The sequence below is a fragment of the Anolis sagrei genome, chromosome 3 (assembly GCF_037176765.1).
Source record: "Anolis sagrei isolate rAnoSag1 chromosome 3, rAnoSag1.mat, whole genome shotgun sequence".
In the NCBI taxonomy this organism is placed as follows: domain Eukaryota; kingdom Metazoa; phylum Chordata; class Lepidosauria; order Squamata; family Dactyloidae; genus Anolis; species Anolis sagrei.
The window spans coordinates 184,244,800-184,266,335 of record NC_090023.1 but is presented as its reverse complement, the minus strand read 5'-3'; the positions used below and the strand labels follow the sequence as shown (position 1 = coordinate 184,266,335).

The following is a 21,536-nucleotide window of genomic DNA, read 5'->3' as shown; positions in this document are numbered from 1 at the left end:
ATTTCGAAGTTTTTAAGGAAACCGGAAGTCCCTTTGCCCTTCCGAAGCTTTTTCCATCATTTCTGTTACGAAGCAGTAAGTGAGTTGGAAATTATTCAGCTGAGTCATCCACTGCTAATAGGCTTCTATTGGAAATGCTGAGTCATGCATTAACAGTATATAGAACTTCATTTGGGGAATGTGTTCTGGCCTAGTCCAGGTGATTGTGAATAATGTAATCCTGGGTCTGAGTTAAGTTAGAGTTGGGAACCAATCAGAAATTGCTATGTGTAATTGTATAGAATTGTATATAAGGAAGTCATGTACAGTGTATTCTCTCTCCTTGTGCTGTGATGCTATTCGTTGAAGGCTCTATGTAATTGATTAAAGGAACCTATCTGCTAAGACAAGATATAACCGTGTGCTGCGGTAAGTTTGTAGTGTCATCTAGATTGGAGGGGAAAACAATAGTAAAACTGACAATGGCCGTGCCTGTGCTCAAGTGTCTGTAAAAGAGTTCCAGAGTGACTGCAGTTTGTGGAAGCAGTTGACTGAAAATATTGTGCAGGAAGAAGCTACTGGAAAACACTGAAGTTGTGCAACAGATCTGCTGCTGAATTGTGAAATTAATCTCAACATGCCTAATGATGAGAAAAAGCAAAAATATACCCCCATCCGATGTCTGTCTTGTATCATTGGCACTGTTTTATATGTGTCCTGTGATCCACCCCGAGTACACTTCAGAGTGAGAAGGGCAGAATATAAGTACTGGAAATAAAATAATGAGGGGCAATGTCTTGATTTTGCACATACACATACCTACACCTCAACTTATAAACAATTTTTATGAGCTCGGATAGATACCTGAATGTTTTCTAGTGACGATGACACTTTGCTAGAATTCTGTATCGATTGGTCTCTTTCTCCTCCACTATTGCAATTTGGCAAGTCACTTTGGTTCACTTCCAGCTGTTGAAGAAAGACATGAATGAGAATCATGACATTCACAGTCAATAATTATTTTAATTTTAAAAATCCAATGTGTTTAAAAAGGCAAGATGGCACCCTCATTGCTAAATGATCGCAACACAATCATAGCTTTGCAGCATCAGGTATTGAGTTTTTTGGGAAACTTCCTCTCTGGCTAAATTTAGTTACTTTAAAAACAAAATTGTGGCTTTTAACTTATGCATGACCTATCATCTGTCCGTTGTTTTAACAACAATTGATATGTTGTGGATGTGTTTATAACACAATGTAACACGATTTTTGTTCCTGGGTCAGAAATGTCATTTCCTAATTGGTTCTATCATTAAAAACATGGGGAAAGTTTATTAAACTGCAAAAACGTTGATTGTGCGGGCATCCTACAGCAATTGAAGGAGCATGAATGCTATTTTGTTTTATAGCTATATGTAAAATACTTTGGTTGCAATAATAACTTACTTGGATATAGGTCTCCCTGAATGCAATGCAACATATTGAGAAAGACCACATTATAAAATAGTACCAGAGTTGTAAATTTACCTGTTTACAACCAGAGAGGTCTTCAACTTTCTTAGTTTCTGCTTCTTTTGGAATGGGTAATTCCTTGGTAATGTCATTACTAGGTTCTTCAGTAGTTGTTTCTAAATTCTTTTAAAGAAAAAAGTACCAAAAGTTCAACTATACAAATTTAGCTGAGATAGAGAAAAATCAATTAGCAAGCTAAGGACTCAAACATCTAACAAACTCCAACCTTTGTGGCAACACAAGGCAAATATAATGTAGAATGCTCCTCTGTGCAATCTAAAAAAAGTATGTTTATGTGGTTAAAACTTAAATGTGTAGGATAATACTGATGATAAAAGATATCAGTAACTCAATGTTAAAGAGCTGGAGGGGACAGGGAGAGAATTGTATTGTGAGAGGCTTTCATGGATGGAATCACTGGGTTGCTGTTAGATAGATAGATAGATAGATAGATAGATAGATAGATAGATAGACAGATAGAGCTGTCCCACCCTGGACATTCCACAGATATATAAACCCCACTTGCCTAGTTTCCAACAGACCTCACAACCTCTAAGGATGCCTGCCATAGATGTGGGCAACATGTCAGGAGAGAGTGCTTCTGGAACATGGCCATACATCCTGGAAAACTCACAGCAACCAAGGGAGAGAATTTGTCACTGAATTGAGAAGAGGGGACCTCTAAGGTGATGGTCACAGGTGAGATCACCATAGCAGCCAAGAAGTGTAAAGAAAATCAAGTGCATGCAGAAATCTAATTGTTCTAAAGAAGCTTTATTATGTTCAAAGGTGTTCCAATTTCATAAAGTCACAATAAGCAAAATAATTTTATGTGAGAATACACAGAATAAGACCTTAAGAAAAGAAAAAAGTGCATACTAACCTTCCCAGGAGCTTTCAATATAGCCTTTTTCAGTTCTTCTATTTCTTTGTCTTTTTGTGCATTACTTGAAACTAGAGTACTCAGCTGAACTTCCAAAGCTGCCACCAGCTGATCCCTCTCAGTACGCCATTTCTGAAGGTCATTATCTTTTTCTGTCACAAGTCTTTCCTGAAAAAAAAGAAAGGGGGTAACAAATCCCTGAAAAGTGTTCACTGTGTGAGTTTTTTTCACTACAGATTTTTTTCTATGCTATTTTTTCTGGCTAAATTTATTTGTATGCTACTTTTTGTTTTTCAGTAGATATCTGTTAAATTAATTGGGACATACATGCAACTTGCACATTTAACTAATTTACAATGCCATAAAACCTTCCAACAGTGTGCAGAAGAATGAGGAAGTACTCAATCAAAGAATTGAGCATACCCTCATGAAAGCCAGAAAAGCTGGAATGTTAAATTGCCTCTGTGTCTGTCTATATATGTTGTATGTCTAATTGGCATTGAATGTTTGCCATGTATATGTGCATTGTAATCTGCCCTGACATGTACAGTTAGGCCCTCATATTCAGAAGTTTTCCCCAATACAAATCTTTTATTGCTTTCTACTCACTGCTTCTACTAGCTGCTTCGTGTGATGTTCTCTGTTTTCAGCAAATCTTTTCATCTCTCTGTTACGATGTGTCTCTGCTTCTTTGGCTTGACTTATGAGAAGCGTTTTTTCTGTCAGCCACTTTTGGCGATTCGTTTTGTGTTGTTCTTCACACTCCTGTTTTTAAAAGTAACCAGGAGTTAAACCTATTTCTCTTAAGGAATTAAGAAAATCCTATAAACACACGGAATAATTTTGAGTGGTCACGCTGGAGTAAGAAAATATATTTGTTTTCTGTAGAAGAGTGCTAGTTTGCCAAGGAATTACATTAAAATATTTGTTATCCGAATATAAGAACAAGTACATTAAAATGCAGCAATAATCATGGTTTGGATTAGGGGTTTGTAATCTGATGCTGTCTCTTTAAAACAGTGATTCCTACCATTCCTGAACCTCTGCAATACTAATGGGGTCTTTATCATCATCATCACCGTTATTATTATGTTTATTTATACCCTACTTTTTCTCTCCACAAGGAGATTCATGTAAGTTGTAGTCAAATATCTGGAGAGAACTAGATTGCCTACACTTGATTTAGTATCATGAGTATGCAATATATTGTATATACTTGAATATAAGCCTAGCTTTTCAGTCCTTTTTTTAGGCTGAAAAAGTCCCCCTTGGGTTATACTTGAGTCAAGGCAATTTATTATTTTACTCTGTTATTGTTATTATTATTATTACATTTATTTTACTCTGTTATTATTATATTTATTATTTTACTTTATTATTGTTGTTATTATGACATTTATTGTTTTACTCTGTTGTTATTATTACATTAATCGTAATAAACAGTAATAGTAATTATTACTGTTACTATTGTATTTCCATTATTTTACTCTATTATTATTATTATTATTGCATTTATTATTTTACTCTATTATTATTGGAAGGATACATAAGCACATTTACAATGAAGAAGGTTAGGATAATTTTTTTAATCAGAGTTTGGCAGTCTTATCTTAAATTACATTTTAATGTAAATATTCAAAAACATTTAACCTACTGATGCCTCAATTAATGTAATTGTATTGGTATCTATTTTGATTTTGAAATTTACCAGTAGCTGCTGCATTTTCCACCCCTTGGCTTATAGTCAAATCAATCCGTTTTCCCAGTTTTTTGGGTAAAATTAGGTGCCTCGGCTTATACTCAAGTATATACGGGTAATATGTTTTTTGCTTATGGGTTCATGCTGCCCAATTTGAATATAAAGGGGAAGAAATATGAGACTTCTCATTTTATCTAAGAATTAGAAGTGTATCCATGTAAAGTTAACAGGAATCTCATTAAATCAGGTATTAACACAGAGCAGATAATGTGTGGCTTACTGGACTGCAACTGTCATCCTCATTGGCTATTCTGGTCAATGGAAAGTTGTGAGTAATAGAATTTGCAATAACATCTGGAAGATTATGAGTTGTTCACCCTTCTCATCACCAAATGATAGTTTATTATTCAAGCAGTGATATATTTAGACTAAAGGCAAAGGATGATCTAAAAATATAGATATAGTTATCAACATAGACACATTTATTTTATTTATATCCTGTCCTTGTTTTATAGATGTATAGGCTATGACTTGTCCTGGTTTCAGACTGGCATGAGCATGTTTGGGAGACCTTCACATAAAGTAGAACATTATTATTATTATTTAAATAACTTGAAGCCCACAATTTTAGTCATCTGGTCTTTGAAACTCAGATGTACTTTTCACCTTAGATCCTACAGAATTTCGTCAAAATAATTGATAGTCATTTATTAGTGTTCTTGGCACCTGATGGGATATGGAGCCATGGTGGCGCAATGGGTTGAACCCTTGGCTGCTGAACTGTTGATCTGAAGGTTGCCTGAACTGCTGACCTGAAAGTCAGCACTTCAAATCTGAGCTCCTGTCTGTCAGCTCCAGCTCCTGCCAACATAGCAAGCAAATTTGAGTAGATAAATAGGCATCACTTTGGCGGGAAAAGGCAAAGAGATGCTCCAAGCAATCTTGCCAGCCACACAATCAGGAAGTGACAACGCAGGCTCCTCGGCTTGAAAAGGAAGAAAGGACCTTCCCAGAGCCAGAGATGAGCACCACCTCCAGAAGCCAGAAATGAAAGGAGAAGCCTCTGCCTTTGTTTTTGTGTCTCATTGTATTTGATTGTAAAGGTACTGAATGTTTGTCTATGTATGTAAAATGCTGTAGTCCTCTCTGAGTCCCCTAGGGGAGAAGGACGGGATATTCAAAAAGTGATGATGATGATTAATATTATTATTATTATGCACACATAAGACACTAGCATGGTTTGAATAAAGTCTCAGGCCACATCTACATAGTCATATCAAATCCAGATTTTCTGCTGCTTTGAACTGGATTATATGGCAATGAAGACTCATATAATCCAGTTCAAAGCAGATAATCTGGATTTTATATGGCTGTGTAGATAGGGCCTCATACAATCTTGAAAGCAGATCAAGAATTCACACATTACCTTCAGTTTCTCCTGCAGTCTTGCCACTTCTTCATGAAGCAACTCTGTACTCGTTTCACATTCTGCTTTACCATTCTGTTGCCTCAAACTACTGCCCTGCTTCTCTATCTCATGATACCTTTTCTTCCATTCTTCCAGTTCTATAGGGAAAATATATTCATTAATAAGAATTTAAGACATACAAGAATTCCATTATTAGAAAGTGTTTATGTTTACTGTTGGTAAATATATATAAATGGGAAAAGTTCTCATAGATTGCACTTTTTCGCATCTCAAAACATCTGAATCTTCTGTTTGCTTTTTATTTCCATCTTCAGTTTTGTATACCTCTGTCAACTAAAGGATAATGTTGTACTCCAGGCCTGGAAACACCTATGACAACCGCACCACACAAGAGTCAAGGAATATAAGCAAACAGTTTATTGTAAAAACCTAAAAAGCATTTAAAAATCAGGAATAGGAAAGGAAGATATAGTATCCAAAAAGGTTTAACAACAGGTGATAACCAGACAGTAATCCAAATGTCTCAAAAAATTCCAGAGATGACAAAGTCCAAGAACAGCCAGAAATCACGGATACAGCAGAAGACCACAATCCAGAAGGTATAACTAGTAAAACTTGAACAGGAGTACATTAACAGGAAGATAGAAAACTTTCAGGATATTTAAATCCAAAAACAAAGCTTGGTTGAACCACGAACAAGTGAACTCAGGCTTAGATTCTCATTCTAATGCAGTGCTGCCTGAACTCACCTTAAGGTAAACAATAGACACTGATGTAATCATTCTGTTTCCCGTGAATTTCCTTCACAACTTTCCCATGTAATCTCTCTGAACAACGCAATCTATTTTCGGCTCTGATTTGTAAACAAAGACTTTTGTTGATCTCTGTAGCTACAGATGGGTCCTCACAGGGGCCCTCCTTATCACTCAGCTTTTCACTCAATTCCTTATCTGCTGTTGCTACTTCTGCCCCTCCCCCCCCCCCCCGAAATATCCTTGAGGCCTTGCACTTTCCAAGCCAGTTTTCTTGCAGAAAGAACCATCATTTAAATTTCCCAGACTTCAGAACCCATCATTTTGTGCCACAAGAAAGCTCACAATCCTCTCTAAATCATCAGTTAAACCATCAGCCTGTGGTTGATCTACGAAATAACACCTCATATATGGAACTCTGACCCATGACAGCTCATGCCATTATACATTTGCCAGTATTCTTAAAAAATAAATAAATGGGTTGTAGAGCAATTTTTGCATAAGTAGCCTAACACAGCCATGCCTATGGAATACAGCAAGCCAGAAGACTTGAAAAAAAATACCACCACCTATTTAGATGCAAAGACTGTTTTGGGGGGCGGTTTTGTAAGATATATCAAAAAGACATTGTGGGGCTGGTATGCAAAACATTATCCTTCCTCGTCACTTACCTGCAACACATCTTTCATTCTCTTCTAATCGAGCTTCAAGTTCTTGGTCTTGTTCAGACTGAGTCTGCTCTTGCTCTTCCAAAGTCAGTTTCATATCTTCGATGATCTTATCCTTCTGGCATAGAGCTAAAGATTCAAAAACACATTTTAATGGTGTTCTTTATGTAACCCCTTTCAGAAGTGCTTCTGGTAGACTAATGGCTATACTTTTGGTGGTGGTGGTGGGAGGGGGGAAATTTCAGTTGAACTGCTCCATGTCAAAGGATCCTAATTTGTTTTTACTGCCCCTAAAGTATGCATAGTGGACCATAGGGAAGGCTGAGCAAAGGAAGATAGATGCTTTTAAACTGTGGTGCTAAAGGAAAGTGCTGAGAGTGCCTTGGACTGCGAGGATCCAACCAGTCCATACTTCAGGAAATAAAGCCCGACTGCTCATTAGAGGGAAGAATAGTAGAGGCCAAGATGAAGTACTTTGGCCACATCATGAGAAGAAAGGAAAGCTTAGAGAAGACAATTATGCTGGGGGAAAAGGAAGTAAAAAGGAAGAGGGGCCGACCAAGGGCAAGATGGATGGATGAGCTCCTTGAAGTGACTGGATTGACCTTGAAGGAGCTGGGGGTGGTGACGACTGACAGGGAGCTCTGGCTTGGGCTGGTCCATGAGGTCACGAAGAGTCTGGAACGACTGAATGAATGAACAACAACAAAGTGTGCACTCTCACTTCAGACACTGTACCAAGCACAAGAACATCCGCACCATCTGAGTTAATTATTATGTAAGTTATGTCCTTGGATAGTTTTTAGCAGCAATAATGTTGCATTATATCAAAACCAAGATTTAGTGTGGAAGCCTTGTTAAGCCTCCTTTTGACTTTTCAGTAGAAGTCATAAGAGGAAGAAGGGAATAATGTAGACAGAGGTGTTGGAGCTGCACCTCTCAATATTTCTTACATTGAGATACGTAAGTTGAGGCTAGTGAGAATCGCAGCCTAATAAAATCTAAATGCCAGCATGATTCCCATCCCATATTAGAGGGAAAGATAAAACCTTTGCCTGTTTCCGAAGCATTTCATGAACAATGACACTCAATCATTTATTTTGCCAATTCTTGCAGCATTTTTGCTCTCTTTTGGCAGAATAATTAATGCCATTAACAGTTGTTCCCAGTCTGTCATTCAACTACTTATTGCAAGTGAGTTCTGCTTGCTATGATTCTCTATCTCAATGGCATTCTTTGCCTTAAATGAGTACCAGGCAATCTGTGTTAAGCTAAAATACACCTCCCTTCATGTACGCTGGGTCCCACAAATCTTAAAATAATTCTCATTTCAAAACAAACATGTTTTGAAATCCATTAACCATTCTATGCTTATTTTAAATATGCCCACTTTTTTACACCCTGCAGTCCAAACCAACATTCTAAATACCAAATGTCAAGTCATCAACACAATAGGTAGCTTACGTAAATGAAAATTATGACGCACCTTTCTAATAATTGAAAAGATTAATCTCTCACCTGTCAAATGTATAGGCCAAATGGGAAAGGTAGCTCACAGAAAATTATTTCATTAAATCATAAGCATAAAAGCCTTAGAAGTAGTATTAAAAATAACAGCAGTGAGAATAGAAGAATGCCAGAAGTATGTGAAGGAAAATGATATCACAAACACATATAGAGTATTACATACCTTCACATGCTTTCTGGTATTGATGTTGAACATCCTCCACTCTCTTATTGAGTTCTTCCTAATTTGGACACAAAAAGAGAGAGTACATACATACAAGAACTAAAATCTCCCAGTGTAGTGAATAAACAAAGGCCACAACCTGTCTGGATTACTATAATGCACTCTACATGGGGCTGCTTCTGAAGTACTTGGAAACTTTAGCTGGTCCAAAGAGCTGCAGCCAGGTTGCTAACTGGGGCTGGCTACAGGGAGCGGACAACCTCCCTGTTGCAGCAGCTCCACTGGGTGCCGGTCTGTTTCCGGGCACAATTCAAAGTGCTGTTTATGACATTTAAAGCCCTAGACGGTTCAGGTCCAGGCAATTTGGCCAACCACATCCCTTTGTACAATCCTGCCCAGGCCCTGAGATCTTCAGGAGAGGCCCTTCTCTCAGTCCTACCTCCACCTCAAGCACGGTTGGTGGGAACAAGAAAGCGGGCCTTCTCGGTGGTTCCCGTGACTCTGGAACTTCCTGCACAGGGAAGCCAGAATGGCCCACTTCCTGAGCTCCTTCTTTATTTATTTCTTTATTTATTTACTGTATTTGTACCCTACTCTATCCCAACCCTGAAGGAGACTCAGAGCGGCTTCCAAACTGGCAATAATTCAATGCTGCATGACAACATAAAAACATATAAAATACAAATATATTATTCATTAAAATCATTAAAATAACATATAATCCATTAAAATAAACTGTTAAAAACATAGCACATAATCGTGAATTAATAGTACAATAGCCTTCAGGAGGCATGTTAAAACCTTTTTTATTCAGGCAGGCTTTTAAAGATGGAGGTGTTTAAGATCTGTTCAGAGGGTGCTGTGGTTTTAAACTTTGAATATACTTTGATGGATTTTAACTGTGATTTTTTAAGCGCTGTTTGTGTTTAATTCTGCAAAATAAAGATAAAGAGTGTGTTCAGCCTACCTTTTGCCTACCTCTGTCCTATAAGCAACCTACTGAGTTCACAAAGATTTGAACTACAGAAGGCATCCTCAAACTGTGGCTCTCCATCTGTTTGGGCCTCCAATTCCCAGAAGCCCTAATGAGTTTGTTCAATTGTCAGGAATTTTGGGAGTTGAAGGCCAAACAGCTGGAAGGCTGCAGTTTGGGGATGCCTGAACTAGAGACTTATGAATTCACACTCTTCACTCCTACACTGTATCGGCTCGGTATTTTTATATTATACAAGCCATCCTCCTAGTAACATCCAATAGTAACTGCAACCAAAAACATTTTATGGTACCTTCTGAAATTGCTGAATTGTTCTTTGCTTGAGCTCTAGTTCTTCGGTGAGCTGGTTTTTAGCCTTTTCAAGTTCATTGACTTTATTCCGGAGTAATTTCTCTTCAGCACGCATGCTGCATATCTATAAGAAGATTCATTGGGTTTACTTTGTAAGCAACTATTCTTATTATTTGGACTTTAGCATTTGTATGGTGCTTTATTTTTTCAGAATGATGTGCTTTCAGATGTTAAGCCAAAAGCAACCTCCTTGTTCACTCATTCACTTTGTGTTGCAATTTCAAACATTGAGAAGGATGGGCAGATCATATTTTAGAATAACGGTTTCCAAAGAGGATTCTCTGATGTTGCTGAACCATTCTTCTGAGTATTAGTCATGCTTGATGAGTTTTCTGGGAGCCAAAACCTAACAAGATTCTCTGATTTGTTTTCAGTACATATGGCAAGTAGAGGTTGAATATTCCTTATCTGAAATGCTCGGAATCAGAGCATTTTCATTTTAAGAGGGTTTTGAATCTTGGAATATCTATATTAGCATATATACACATAATGAAAATGAACAAAGCAAAAAAAAAACCCAAGTAAAAGAAATTGTGCTATATTACATAAAGTATATATACTTTTTAAACAGTATAAGGAGTCCCCGGTGGTGCAGTGGGTTAAACCCTTGTACTGGCAGGATTGGACAACCGATAGGTTGGCAATTCGAATTCAGGGAGCGGGATAAGCTCCAGTCTGTAAAGTTCTAGCTTTTCATGCAGAGACATGAGAGAAGCCTTCCACAGGATGGTAAAACATCAATCATTCGGGCATCCCATGGGCAACATCCTTGAAGGCCAATTCTCTCACACCAGAAGCAACTTGCAGTTTCTCAAGTCGCTTCTGACACGAAAAAAAACTGTATAAAGCCCTTCCTACTTACTACCTCATCAGACACGGTCCAAATCGGTTGAACTCCCCTTTTGTGACAGAGCCCACTGGCTTCCTTCTCACTACATAAAACTACTTCCGGTGGGACTCTGTCGCAAAAGTGAAGTTCAACCCGTTTATGCCACCATGGCAGCAACTGAGGAGGAATCCCATGGTACACTGAAATAAACTGGGAGACGCCATGTGGTCAACACTTTCCCCTAAAGAATGGGGCAACTGGTGAGTTGGGAAATGCAAGAAGTGGAGTAATGGTTTCCCCACACTCCCCTACGGGTACCACTGGATTTGCCATGAGGATGATGGCAGCCTATATGATGAGGTCATTAGCCCTGTGTGGATTCCTTGTTGTCTTCTGCCTGTGTCAAACTCCTTGTCATGACCATCATCACTACTCATTTACTTTTGCTTGGAAATTGATTTTTCTACTTTCCCTTGCCCTTCTCACTTAACCCCTGCTTGAAGAGGGTAGATGAACAAGAGTAAGGAAAAAAAGGATGCTGGGGTAATCCAGGGGCAGATGGAAGTTTCCAGGAATGAAGGTGTCAGAAGCTGATCTAAAGCACCCTTGAACAAAACTAAAAAAAAAAAAAAAACATCTGCTATCAACAGCAGCCTTGTGAAATGTCTTACTTGCCTGGGCCAGGGAGCAGTTTCATCTTGTCTCCTACATATGCCATCGGCTGGGGACCCCTCCCCCTAGCACCAATTGCTGCTCTGGGCTAGAGGGAAGAGAGAGGGGCCAGGGGACAGTTCCATCTTGTCTCCTGCATAAGTCATCAGCTGGGGACTCCTCACTCCAGCACCAATTGCTGCTCTGGGCCAGACTGAACTCCACCAACGATTGAATTGAACCAAAGATGGCACAACAGGACTCCAATGACCAACAGAAAACACTAGAAGGGTTCAGTAGGTATTGATCTTGACTTTGGGAGTTGTAGTTCACCTACATCCAGAGATCACCATGGACTCAAACAACGATGCATCTGGACCAAACTCGGCACTAATACTCAATATGCCCAAATATGAACAGAGATGGAGTTTGGGGGAAATAGACCTTGACATTTGGGTGTTGTAGTTGCTGGGATTTATAGTTCACCTACAATCAAAGAGCATGCTGAACCCCACCAATGATAGAATTGGGGCAAACTTCCCTCACAGAACCTCCATAACCAATGGAAAATACTTAAGGCCATCCAGTCCAACTCTCTTCACCAGGGCAAGAAAACATAATCAAAGCGCTCCCAACAAAGAGCCATCCAGCCATAGATATAGACAGATATATATGATTCACACACACAGAGATATAGTATCATAGATTTGAAAGGGAACCCTACAGAAAGATAATGATATATTGCATGTTCCAGAGTAGGAAAACCAGACAATCATCACATTAACACTGACAAAGAAACAGCAAGAAATACTGTTTACCCACAAATATAAAGACATTACATATATTAGAAATTAACACTTTCTAATTACTTTATTTTTCAGATCCCCAGACTGGGCCACAGCAACACGTGGCAGGGGATGGCTAGTAATATAATATATTGTGTGTGTGTGTGTGTGTGTGTATATATATATATATAATATTATAATGTAATGCAATATAATACTAATAATAATAATAATGTCATTTTATAATTATATATTTATATTACATGTAATATTACTAATAATATTACAATATAATGGTACAGTACAATATAGTAATATTTAATACAGATATTGTACTATGCTAATAATATAATATATTGTATGTATATATATATTGCAAGGCGTTCTGAGTCCCCTTCAGGGTGAGAAGGGCAGGATATAAATGTCGTAAATAAATAAATAAAACCTATCTGCTATCAACAACAGGCTTGTGAAATGTCTTACTTGCACACAGCTCTCCTCAACCTGGTATCTCCCTTGACTAGCACTGCCATCATATCCTACCAACATGAGTAGCAGCCTTAAGAGGATAATGGATGTTGAAATCAAAGGAGAGAACCACGTTGGGGAAGCCTAGCATATTATGGCAACTGGTTATACACTGAAAGCCGAATCAGCTCAGCTTCTTTATTACTGTTCTTTAGGATTAGTCCATTCTACACCATCGTGATTTTTTCTACTTCAATCGTGATTTTTTCAAACAAAGAGGTGGGGAAATGATAACAATGAAAGCTGCCTACTGAAAGAGATCTCTTCCCCAACAGCTCCTCTAACAAACCTCTCTTTGTACTTGATCAATTTGTTTTTTGGCGTCAGCCAGTTTTTCTTTCAGATCTGCATATTCTTCATCCTTCCGCTGGATTTCCATTCGCAGATGGGAGGAGAGAGCAATGCTCTCCGAGAGCTTGCTATTCAATCTGGAAAGAAATAGTGATAGAATGGTACTAATTACTCAGTCCTTAGAGTCTAATTTTGGCAAGTCAAGTTATTAAAATAGAAACACAGAAAAACAGATTTTTTTTGTCACTTATTGCTGTAGATTCCACAGATCAATTTTCCCTTTTCACTCAGCAGGTGTTGGCCCTCAAAGGAATTTGAATGTTGGTATGAGCTATGTTGCTATCATTGCCAGCTCTGAGCTCTGGCAGAAATACACAAACTCATGTGGTCCATTTAAACAAGCAGTTTTGCTTTAACCATTATTTGAATGTGCTGTAATTCAGAAAAGAATATATCCTTTAGTTGGTATTCAGAGTGTACTTTGTGTGGTAGGATTCATGGTCACATACATGCTCACATACCATGTATGTAAGCAGACTTAGTAAGCAGACTTCTTTGTGAATTGTAGTCTTTTCTGTCCAATTTGCCTCTGGAAGGGAACATTTCCAGAACCATTTCATATTTTGGAGTAGCACATAACAGCACATCCTTGGAGCTTGTTGTCATACACAGGTACTCATAGATTTGTTAGTACTATGCGCCCCAGAAATACAGCTTTTGTTTGAATTATATGTTAGCACAAAAGAAATGGCAAAAGCTCTGACTCCTGTCTTACTAGACAATCTATTGCTTTGTTATCTCATGGGAATATACTCATGCAAATTGTTTATCCTGGGTGGGAGACTTGTGGTCCTCCATGTTCTTGGAATGAAACTCTTCTAATTTCTTACCATAAATTACTTTTAGCATGGATTTTGGGGAGATACAGTCTAACAACACCTGAAAGGCCAGCTCTAATCTATATAAATCTATATAGAATAGAAGTTGTGTGAAAAACTGAGAATTTGTATTCTTCATCCTATGACTAAATGCCTGTTTCCACAAAGCAACAGTAAAATACATACACCAATAGCCTAACTCTAAGCATGAAGTATTTTAAGATGAACAAAAACTTCAAGTGAAAAAGCATGTTTTGCACTCTTCACTATTTTCTTCTATACTCTTGCCACAGCAGCAAAAGAGGGGAGATACAACATACCAATTTACTGTAATATCAGTCACAACAACATCTGTTATAGAACTCCAATATGCTGATGATAACGTAGTCTGTGCGGATTCATAAGACCTACAAGCCACTAAACACCTTTGCAGAAGCATACAATAAGCTCGCCCTCTTAATGTACATCAAGAAAACCAAAGTGCTCTTCAGCAGGCACGAGCCAAACCCTCTGCAATGCCAGAAATACAGCCTAATGGTGTAAAATTAGAAAATGTTGACCATTTCTACTACCTTGGGATCCACCTCTCCACAAAAGTCAACACTGGCATTGAAATACAACACCGCTTGAGCTCTGTGAGTGCAGCATTTATCTGAATGAAGCAAAGAATGTTTGAGGATCGGGACATCCGTAGGGATATCGAGGTGCTTGTTTATAAACTATTGTCCTCCCAACCCTGTTATTATGTCTGTGAAACGTGAACTGCCTACAGGCATCACACTAAACTCCTGGAACGATTCTATCAGCGTTGCTTCAGAAAAATCCTGCAAATCTCTTGTAAAGACAGGCGGACAAATGTCAGCGTGCTGGATGAAGCACGGACCGCTAGCATTGAAGTGATGATCCCATGCCATCGACTCCATTGCACTGGCCACGTTGTCCGAATGCATGATCACCATCTCCCAAAGCAGTTACTATACTCCCCAACTCAAGAATTAAAAACATAATGTTGGTGCACAGGAAAAGAGATTTAAATATGGGCTTAAAGCCAACCTTAAAAATAGACACCAAAGAACTGGGAAGCCCTGGCCTTTGAGTGCTCTAGCTGGAGGTCAACTGTGACCAGCAGTGCTGCAGAATTTGAAGAGGCATGAATGGAGGGCAAAAGGGAGAAACGTGCCAAAAGAAAGGTGCGTCATGCCAACCCTGACCAGGACCATCTTCCACCTAGAAATCGATGTCCTCACTGTGGAAGAACATACGGATCAAGAACAGGGCTCCACAGTCACCTACGTATCCACCTCAAAGATAATACACTTGGAAGGCCATCATACTCGGACAGCAGGGTATCGCCTATGTAAGCAGTATCAGTGGGATCAGACAACAATTTGAAGATTATCTTATAAAACCTATTACTAACCAAAGAAATGCTTAGTACTGAGAAATTATAACATAAACATACAAAAGCCAATACCTAGCCACAAATTGATCAGTTTTCCATTGCCCACATGCATCTTGCTTAGATCTGGAGAAGCCACAACCCTCCCAGTAAAGTTGGATTTCATGTTTGTCATCAGCCATGGTCAGTATGGATGATAGTGGGAAATGATGAGAGTAGCCATTCAATATATGGAATATGACTAGTTTTACACCCAAATAAAATAAGAATGCAGTTTTCCAAAAGTCCACTGATTTCAGCAGGCAGATTTGATTCCAATATATGAATGGTACCCCTGCTCACGAAGCACAAGTGCAATATACTGCTCTCCTACTTCAAGAACTATTTGAATTTTTAAAAAATGCATGCCTAATAAATAAAGTGCTTGAAATAAAAGGAAAAAAATGAACAAAATGGGAAACATGGCCCTCTCCCCACATTTAACAATTTGACATTAATGTAATTTGCATTATAGAACATCTTGCAATGAAATTTTAGAAAAGGACTCGGTACAGTCTGCAAGCAACTATTTTAATTGAATTATTTGCTTTCTTTGTGCTTGTTCAATTAAACCCCCCCCTCTCTCTCTTCAGAGCAACAAAAGAGCAGACATGTGGTATAGCAATTTACAAGAAAACCACAAGGGTGAGCCAATAGTTTGAAGAGATAATAGAGTTCGTCAAATGAAATTAAAAAGCAGTGGCTGGGAGGGAGACCATCCTACACAAGCTCTCTCCTTGGAAGAAGGGGGAGATGTTAACATAAACTGATCTCACCTCAGATTTTAGCATGTGGATGTGGAGAGAAAATAATGTTACTTACTGTTCAGTCATTTGCTTTGCGTCTTCCTTGTTCTTTTGCCGAGTTGTCCTCAGTTCCCGAAGGTCTGCTTTCAGCTGTGATTCCTGACCATCTAACTTCCTGATTTTAGATTCTGAAATCTTAACTTTCTCCTGTAGGTCTTTTACCTCTTTTTCCATAGTTAAAATGACTGACTCTTTCTCTTTAACTGTTTCTTCTAAACATGTTATCCTGGCCTCCTTTGCCTTATTGTCTTCCTTGAGCCCATCTTTCTCCTTATAGTAACCAAGTGCTTTTTTCTCCTCTTCTCTAAATTTTTCAGTATAACGACCATTTTCCTTTTCCAGATCCCTTAATTTCTCAAGCAGCTGCTCTTTTTCCTGCAAGGATGTGTGCAACTGGTTGGTCATCTCTGTCAGCTCTGCCTTCAGCTCACGCTTCTCATCTTCGGCATCCACCATCCGCCTCTGTAGTTGTTCCACCTGTTGGAGGAGGTCTTCAATCTGGTGGCTTTTTTGAGAAGAAGCATGAATGATCTGCTTGCTCACTTCCCAGATACTTTCAATGCTAGAGTGAAATGAGTTTCTTTGACTACAACTAACATGGGTTTCCCTTTCTTCTTTTGGAAGCCCCCTCTTTGGACTTGCCAAGTTGATACTTGTGGCAAGGTGCTGGGAACCAACCTTTCTCAGCTCACCTATGTTTACCTCAACTGCTTTTGTCTTTGATTTCTGTTCTGCAATAGTTTGGTTCGCAGCCTCTATTTCTCTAAGTAGTTTCTCAATTTTCTCTCCTTGGGTCTTATTTGTATCTTTTAACGCAGCCAATTCCGACATTATCTTCTCACAATTAACCTCCTGTTGCTGGAATTCCTTGCTCAGGTCTGAAGCTTTTTCTTCTGAAGTAGAAAGCTCCTGGTATAAACTTGCTATCTTTTTAGAAAACTCCTCATTCCCGTTTTTCTCTTTCTCTATCTCCTCTCTAAGTGTGAATAACTCATTTTCTAGCAGTTTGTTTTTTTCTTCCAATGCTATCATTTCTTCCCTTTCTTTCAGAGTATTGAGTTGCATGTGTTGGGGTTCCTTTGTCTCTATGGCATCTTTAGCAGTGTTGTTAGTGAAGCCTATGAAAATTAAAACAAGATAGATATTTTTACTCAGTTGTAAGCTGTGATAAGTGAACCAAGCAATTTTATATGTACGATGATAGAAAATGAGAGAGAACAACACATTCATTCAGAAATATGTATACAGTTTCATACTTTTAAAGGCCACTGACGATGTTTTATTGGAGACTCTGCCAGTATCCTTACACTGGAGGTTGAGAGAGAGAAAGAGAGAGGTGCTTCTTACCCAACAGCTATGCAACAGCTTCCAGGTTGTGTTGAATCATACCCCAGTGATAAATAGTAGGTGTTTGAACAGAGGCTGGAGCTTGTAATAGCCAGTTTCCACTGAACTACTACAGAAAAGGAGTTCTACCAGGGGCCACTGGATACGTCTAAATCAGGGGCTGAGAAAATACAGTAAGACCCCCTGCATCCATTTCCAGTCAAAATGCAGTTACATGAAACCTTGGATATGACTGAATGCCATTAAATTACTCCACTTTGGGTCTCAGCATATCATAATATCATTGGAGGACGTAAAATGGCAGGTCCTCCAACACAACTATATGGTAAATTCCAGGGGAGGTATACCATAGAATCACCTGAAAGACTTAGTAAAAGTCCTAGACCAGTGGTTCTCAACTTAGGGTCCCTAGATGTTTTTGGCCTACAACTCCCAGAAATCCCAGTCAGGTTACCAGCTGTTAGGATTTCTGGTAGTTGAAGGCCAAAAACATCTGGGGACCCCAGGTTGAGAACCACTGTCCTAGACACAATTTTTCCCAGGTAAGTGAAACTGCAGATATGGGTTCTGCAGTTACTGGGGTCTTATTGTACATATATTGTCATTACTGGGGGTGACACCATCATCAGTTACATGGGCAATTTGTGCTCCTCTAATGTTGGTCTCAACTTCCATCAGCTTGAACTAGCAGAGATGAAGAAAAGCGATGGGGCTTGCAGTCTTACAACATCTGGAAGGCTATATGTAGTGAAATCTACCTTTTAGGCGACCAGGCCGAAGCCTGAGTATCAGTAGCTGTCATCTTGAAAGACAGGCAGAAGCAGGAGGAGGAGTCAAGCCGACTCCTGATTGGTCAGAGCAATTAGGGGAGGAGTCGGTTGAGAGAGGGAAAGAGACTGTCAGCTTTTGACAAGGGAGAGAAGTGTCTTGACATCAGACACAGAAGGAAGGGACTTTTTTTAGGAGAGGAAGCTAAATAGAGTTCTGACAGGGAAAGAAAGCTTTAAAGTGAGCCTTAAGGAATAGGGAATAAGGTTGAGACAAGGGCTAGGTTTTTACTGTGTGGAGAGGACCAGTAAAAGAGAGTCTTGTCTTCTTATACTTAGGGAAAGTATAAGTGAGCTTATTGCCCTGTGTGTGAGACAGATAGGAGTCTGTTCTCTAACTGATACTGTTTCTAAGAATAGAGCAGTCTGTTTAAGGAAACTCACAGTTTTGAAAGCTTTATTGTCAGTAGAACTAACTGTTTAACCCAACTAAGTCTCTACAACTGAATCAAGTTTCTGTACCGCTCATTTTATGAGTAGATATTTGCTTAAAGTTTAATAAACCTTTTCTAGTTCACTTTTTAACTGGTGTCAGCCTCAGTCTGTCAAGCACTTTTAAAGTCCAGTCAGCCAGTGAAGAAGCAATAGAAGAACCAAGGGCAAACACACTTTACCTACAACACACTCACACCTTTTGGTTCCTCAGACCAATAAAGCTGAGGTGGTGGCAGTCATATCTACCAGAAACATCGGTCGTTAATAGCTTTATAGCATTGGCAGCCAGTATCTTCCTTACACTATATATTACCCGTCTTTGCTCTGTAATATCTACAAAGGTGTGAAATCACTGGGTAGGGTCCCAAAAGGTTAGCTTTAGCTGAACTATTCCAACTACTCATTCCTTCAATATGCTACTTATGACTTAAAAATACCAAGAAGAGCAAATGGTGCTCCTTAGATATCACAATGCTAGAGTTATTTACCTCTGTTATCACTCTATGCTGAAGTTAGCCTTATTTTTGCCAGGCTGAGCTTCCCTTTTTCCAAGTGTAGCTAATAAGCTCTTTTTTCTCAAAGTCTTACATGCTGGTCAATCAAAAGGGAAAATAGGGTGCAAAGCTTATGAGAAACCCTTGATTGATCTTGTGCAACCTATCTATATTTTTCCTGCTCTCATAAACTTTCTAAGTTGAAAGAGCATTTTTGCAACAAAAAAAAATTCTAGTTGCTTGAGACTGTAAATTGGACAAAATGTTTTCTTAACTTTAGGGTTTCATGTTTACAGTTATAATGACTGAACGCGCCCACCTTAAACGCTAACATTTCAGCTAGGCTGTCCCACAATAAAATATTGTATTTCATCTCATAATAGTCGCCATTGCATAATAGTTGCACCCCATTTTGGGGGAGGCAAAACTGAGTTTTGCCATTCCCCGGGTAATAGTCGCATCCTTAGTTCACTCACCCAGGCAAATTAACTAAGAGTGTGACTTCTGTTTTGGTGCTGTGGGGCTTGATTCAGTTGGGGAATTTGGATTTGAGGGTGCATCTATGCAGGCAGAGGTCACTCTACTAGCCTGCACAGCTGCCCCTTTGAAGGCACAGCCATGTGAGAGGATAAAGCATCACCCACCCGTGTGTGTGCTTCCTTTGAGGATGCAGCTACATCATCTGCCTGTGTGGTTGTGCCCTGAATTTCACTGTTATGCAGTGAAAGAAGGCCTTCAAATGAGGCTTGTTTTTACCGCTAAATAGTTGTTTCTCCAAAAAGTGGGATGTGCAAATATTATGTGATGAAATATGGCAGTTTCAAAGGTGTTACAAATCAAGACAGCAGTTGTAGGTACATTGAGAGAAGCAGTTGTAGCAGGACCTCAAGGGGTTTCTTCAGCTGCCTGTTCTCAATGTGCCCTGTAACCAGGAGGATGCTGCAGACTGGATTTCCCAGCATTTCAATCAGCAGTGTCCCAGGAATCATGCAATTGGTTGGTTGGTTGGTTGGCTGAAAAGGCAGAATTTGGGGCACTCGTGTAGCTATGATTATAGAGTTATGTCTGACAATGCAGGATCTCAGTTTCTACGCTTAAGATGAAGTTAGCAAAACAAACAGCAATTTATATAAGCAGAAAGTTTACTCATCTGGAAAACAGACTGATCGCAGAAGACACAGAGGGACAAAAACAATCTCCTGGACCTTATATGCTATAAAATAACTGTCTGCATTTTTTATATACTTCAGTATAATTTGTGTTTATTTGCCAGTGGCTGGTGAAAAAGATAACTGGTCAAAGGCCAGAACTGCAGATCCTAAATTGATACAACGGGATGTGTAAAACAGTTGCATTTATTAATTTGATAAGACTGTAGAGAGAATTTGATGAGACATTTTCACTGCAGTTCCACAGTCAAATTTATGCTTACTTAGAATCCCCATTGTTCAGTGGGATGTATCCACTAGGAAGAAAATTTAAGTTTGGAGCCACAAGCAATATATGGCAATATGTACACCCGTTTGTTTCAACACTGAATCTTTGATATTGATTACTATGGGATGTCAGTTTTACAGCATATGAGCATGTACATGTTTAGCTGTATACTGCATATACATTTATTGCATTTTACCTCAATTATTTCAGGGAGAGAAATAACTTTATTATTAGAATGTGTATGGTAACTCCATTAATTTCATAGGGTTTTCTTAAGCAACAAATTCTCAGGGGTGGTTTTGCCCATTCCTTCTTCTGAGATATAGCTGACAGCACTTAGTCTTCCTTGGAGGTCTTCCATTCAAGTACTAACTAGAACGGATCCTGCCTAGCCTCAAGGTTCAGGTGAAATGTGGTGCCACTACGATATTTACTTTCCTTATTATAATTGGAATACATGTGCCATCAAATAAATACCACCATAGCAATATATGGAGCCCCCGGTGGCGCAGTGGGTTAAAGCACTGTGCCAACAGGACTGAAGACCGACAGGTCGCAGGTTCGAATCCGGGGAGAGGCAGATGAGCTCCCTCTATTAGCTCCAGCTCCTCATGCAGGGACATGAGAGAAGCCTCCCACAAGGATGATAAAAACATTAAAAATCATCCAGGCGTCCCCTGGGCAACGTCCTTGCAGACGGCCAATTCTCTCACAAAGGAGCTGTTGCTCCTGACACGACAAAATACACACACACACACACACACACACACACATATAAATATATATATGGATTACTTATTTTAAGCATATTACCTACTGAAGGACCTGGGAAA

The 21,536-nt window shown here is 39.1% G+C and overlaps 1 protein-coding gene across 2 annotated transcripts in view; it reads right to left on the bottom strand.

The window, feature by feature from the left end:
* The window catches only part of KIF20B (kinesin family member 20B), a 78,401-nt gene that overhangs the window by 10,615 nt on the left and 46,250 nt on the right, over positions 1-21,536 (bottom strand). For both annotated transcript variants that reach the window (XM_060768750.2, XM_060768751.2), the window contains exons 20-29: positions 16,180-17,281; positions 13,040-13,178; positions 9,899-10,021; positions 8,613-8,670; positions 6,926-7,051; positions 5,500-5,639; positions 2,984-3,139; positions 2,375-2,542; positions 1,507-1,614; positions 844-948 (exon numbers count right to left, since the gene is read on the bottom strand). In XM_060768750.2, coding sequence (XP_060624733.2) covers positions 844-948; positions 1,507-1,614; positions 2,375-2,542; positions 2,984-3,139; positions 5,500-5,639; positions 6,926-7,051; positions 8,613-8,670; positions 9,899-10,021; positions 13,040-13,178; positions 16,180-17,281 — 2,225 coding nt within the window. The remainder of the gene's footprint in view (positions 1-843; positions 949-1,506; positions 1,615-2,374; positions 2,543-2,983; positions 3,140-5,499; positions 5,640-6,925; positions 7,052-8,612; positions 8,671-9,898; positions 10,022-13,039; positions 13,179-16,179; positions 17,282-21,536) is intronic.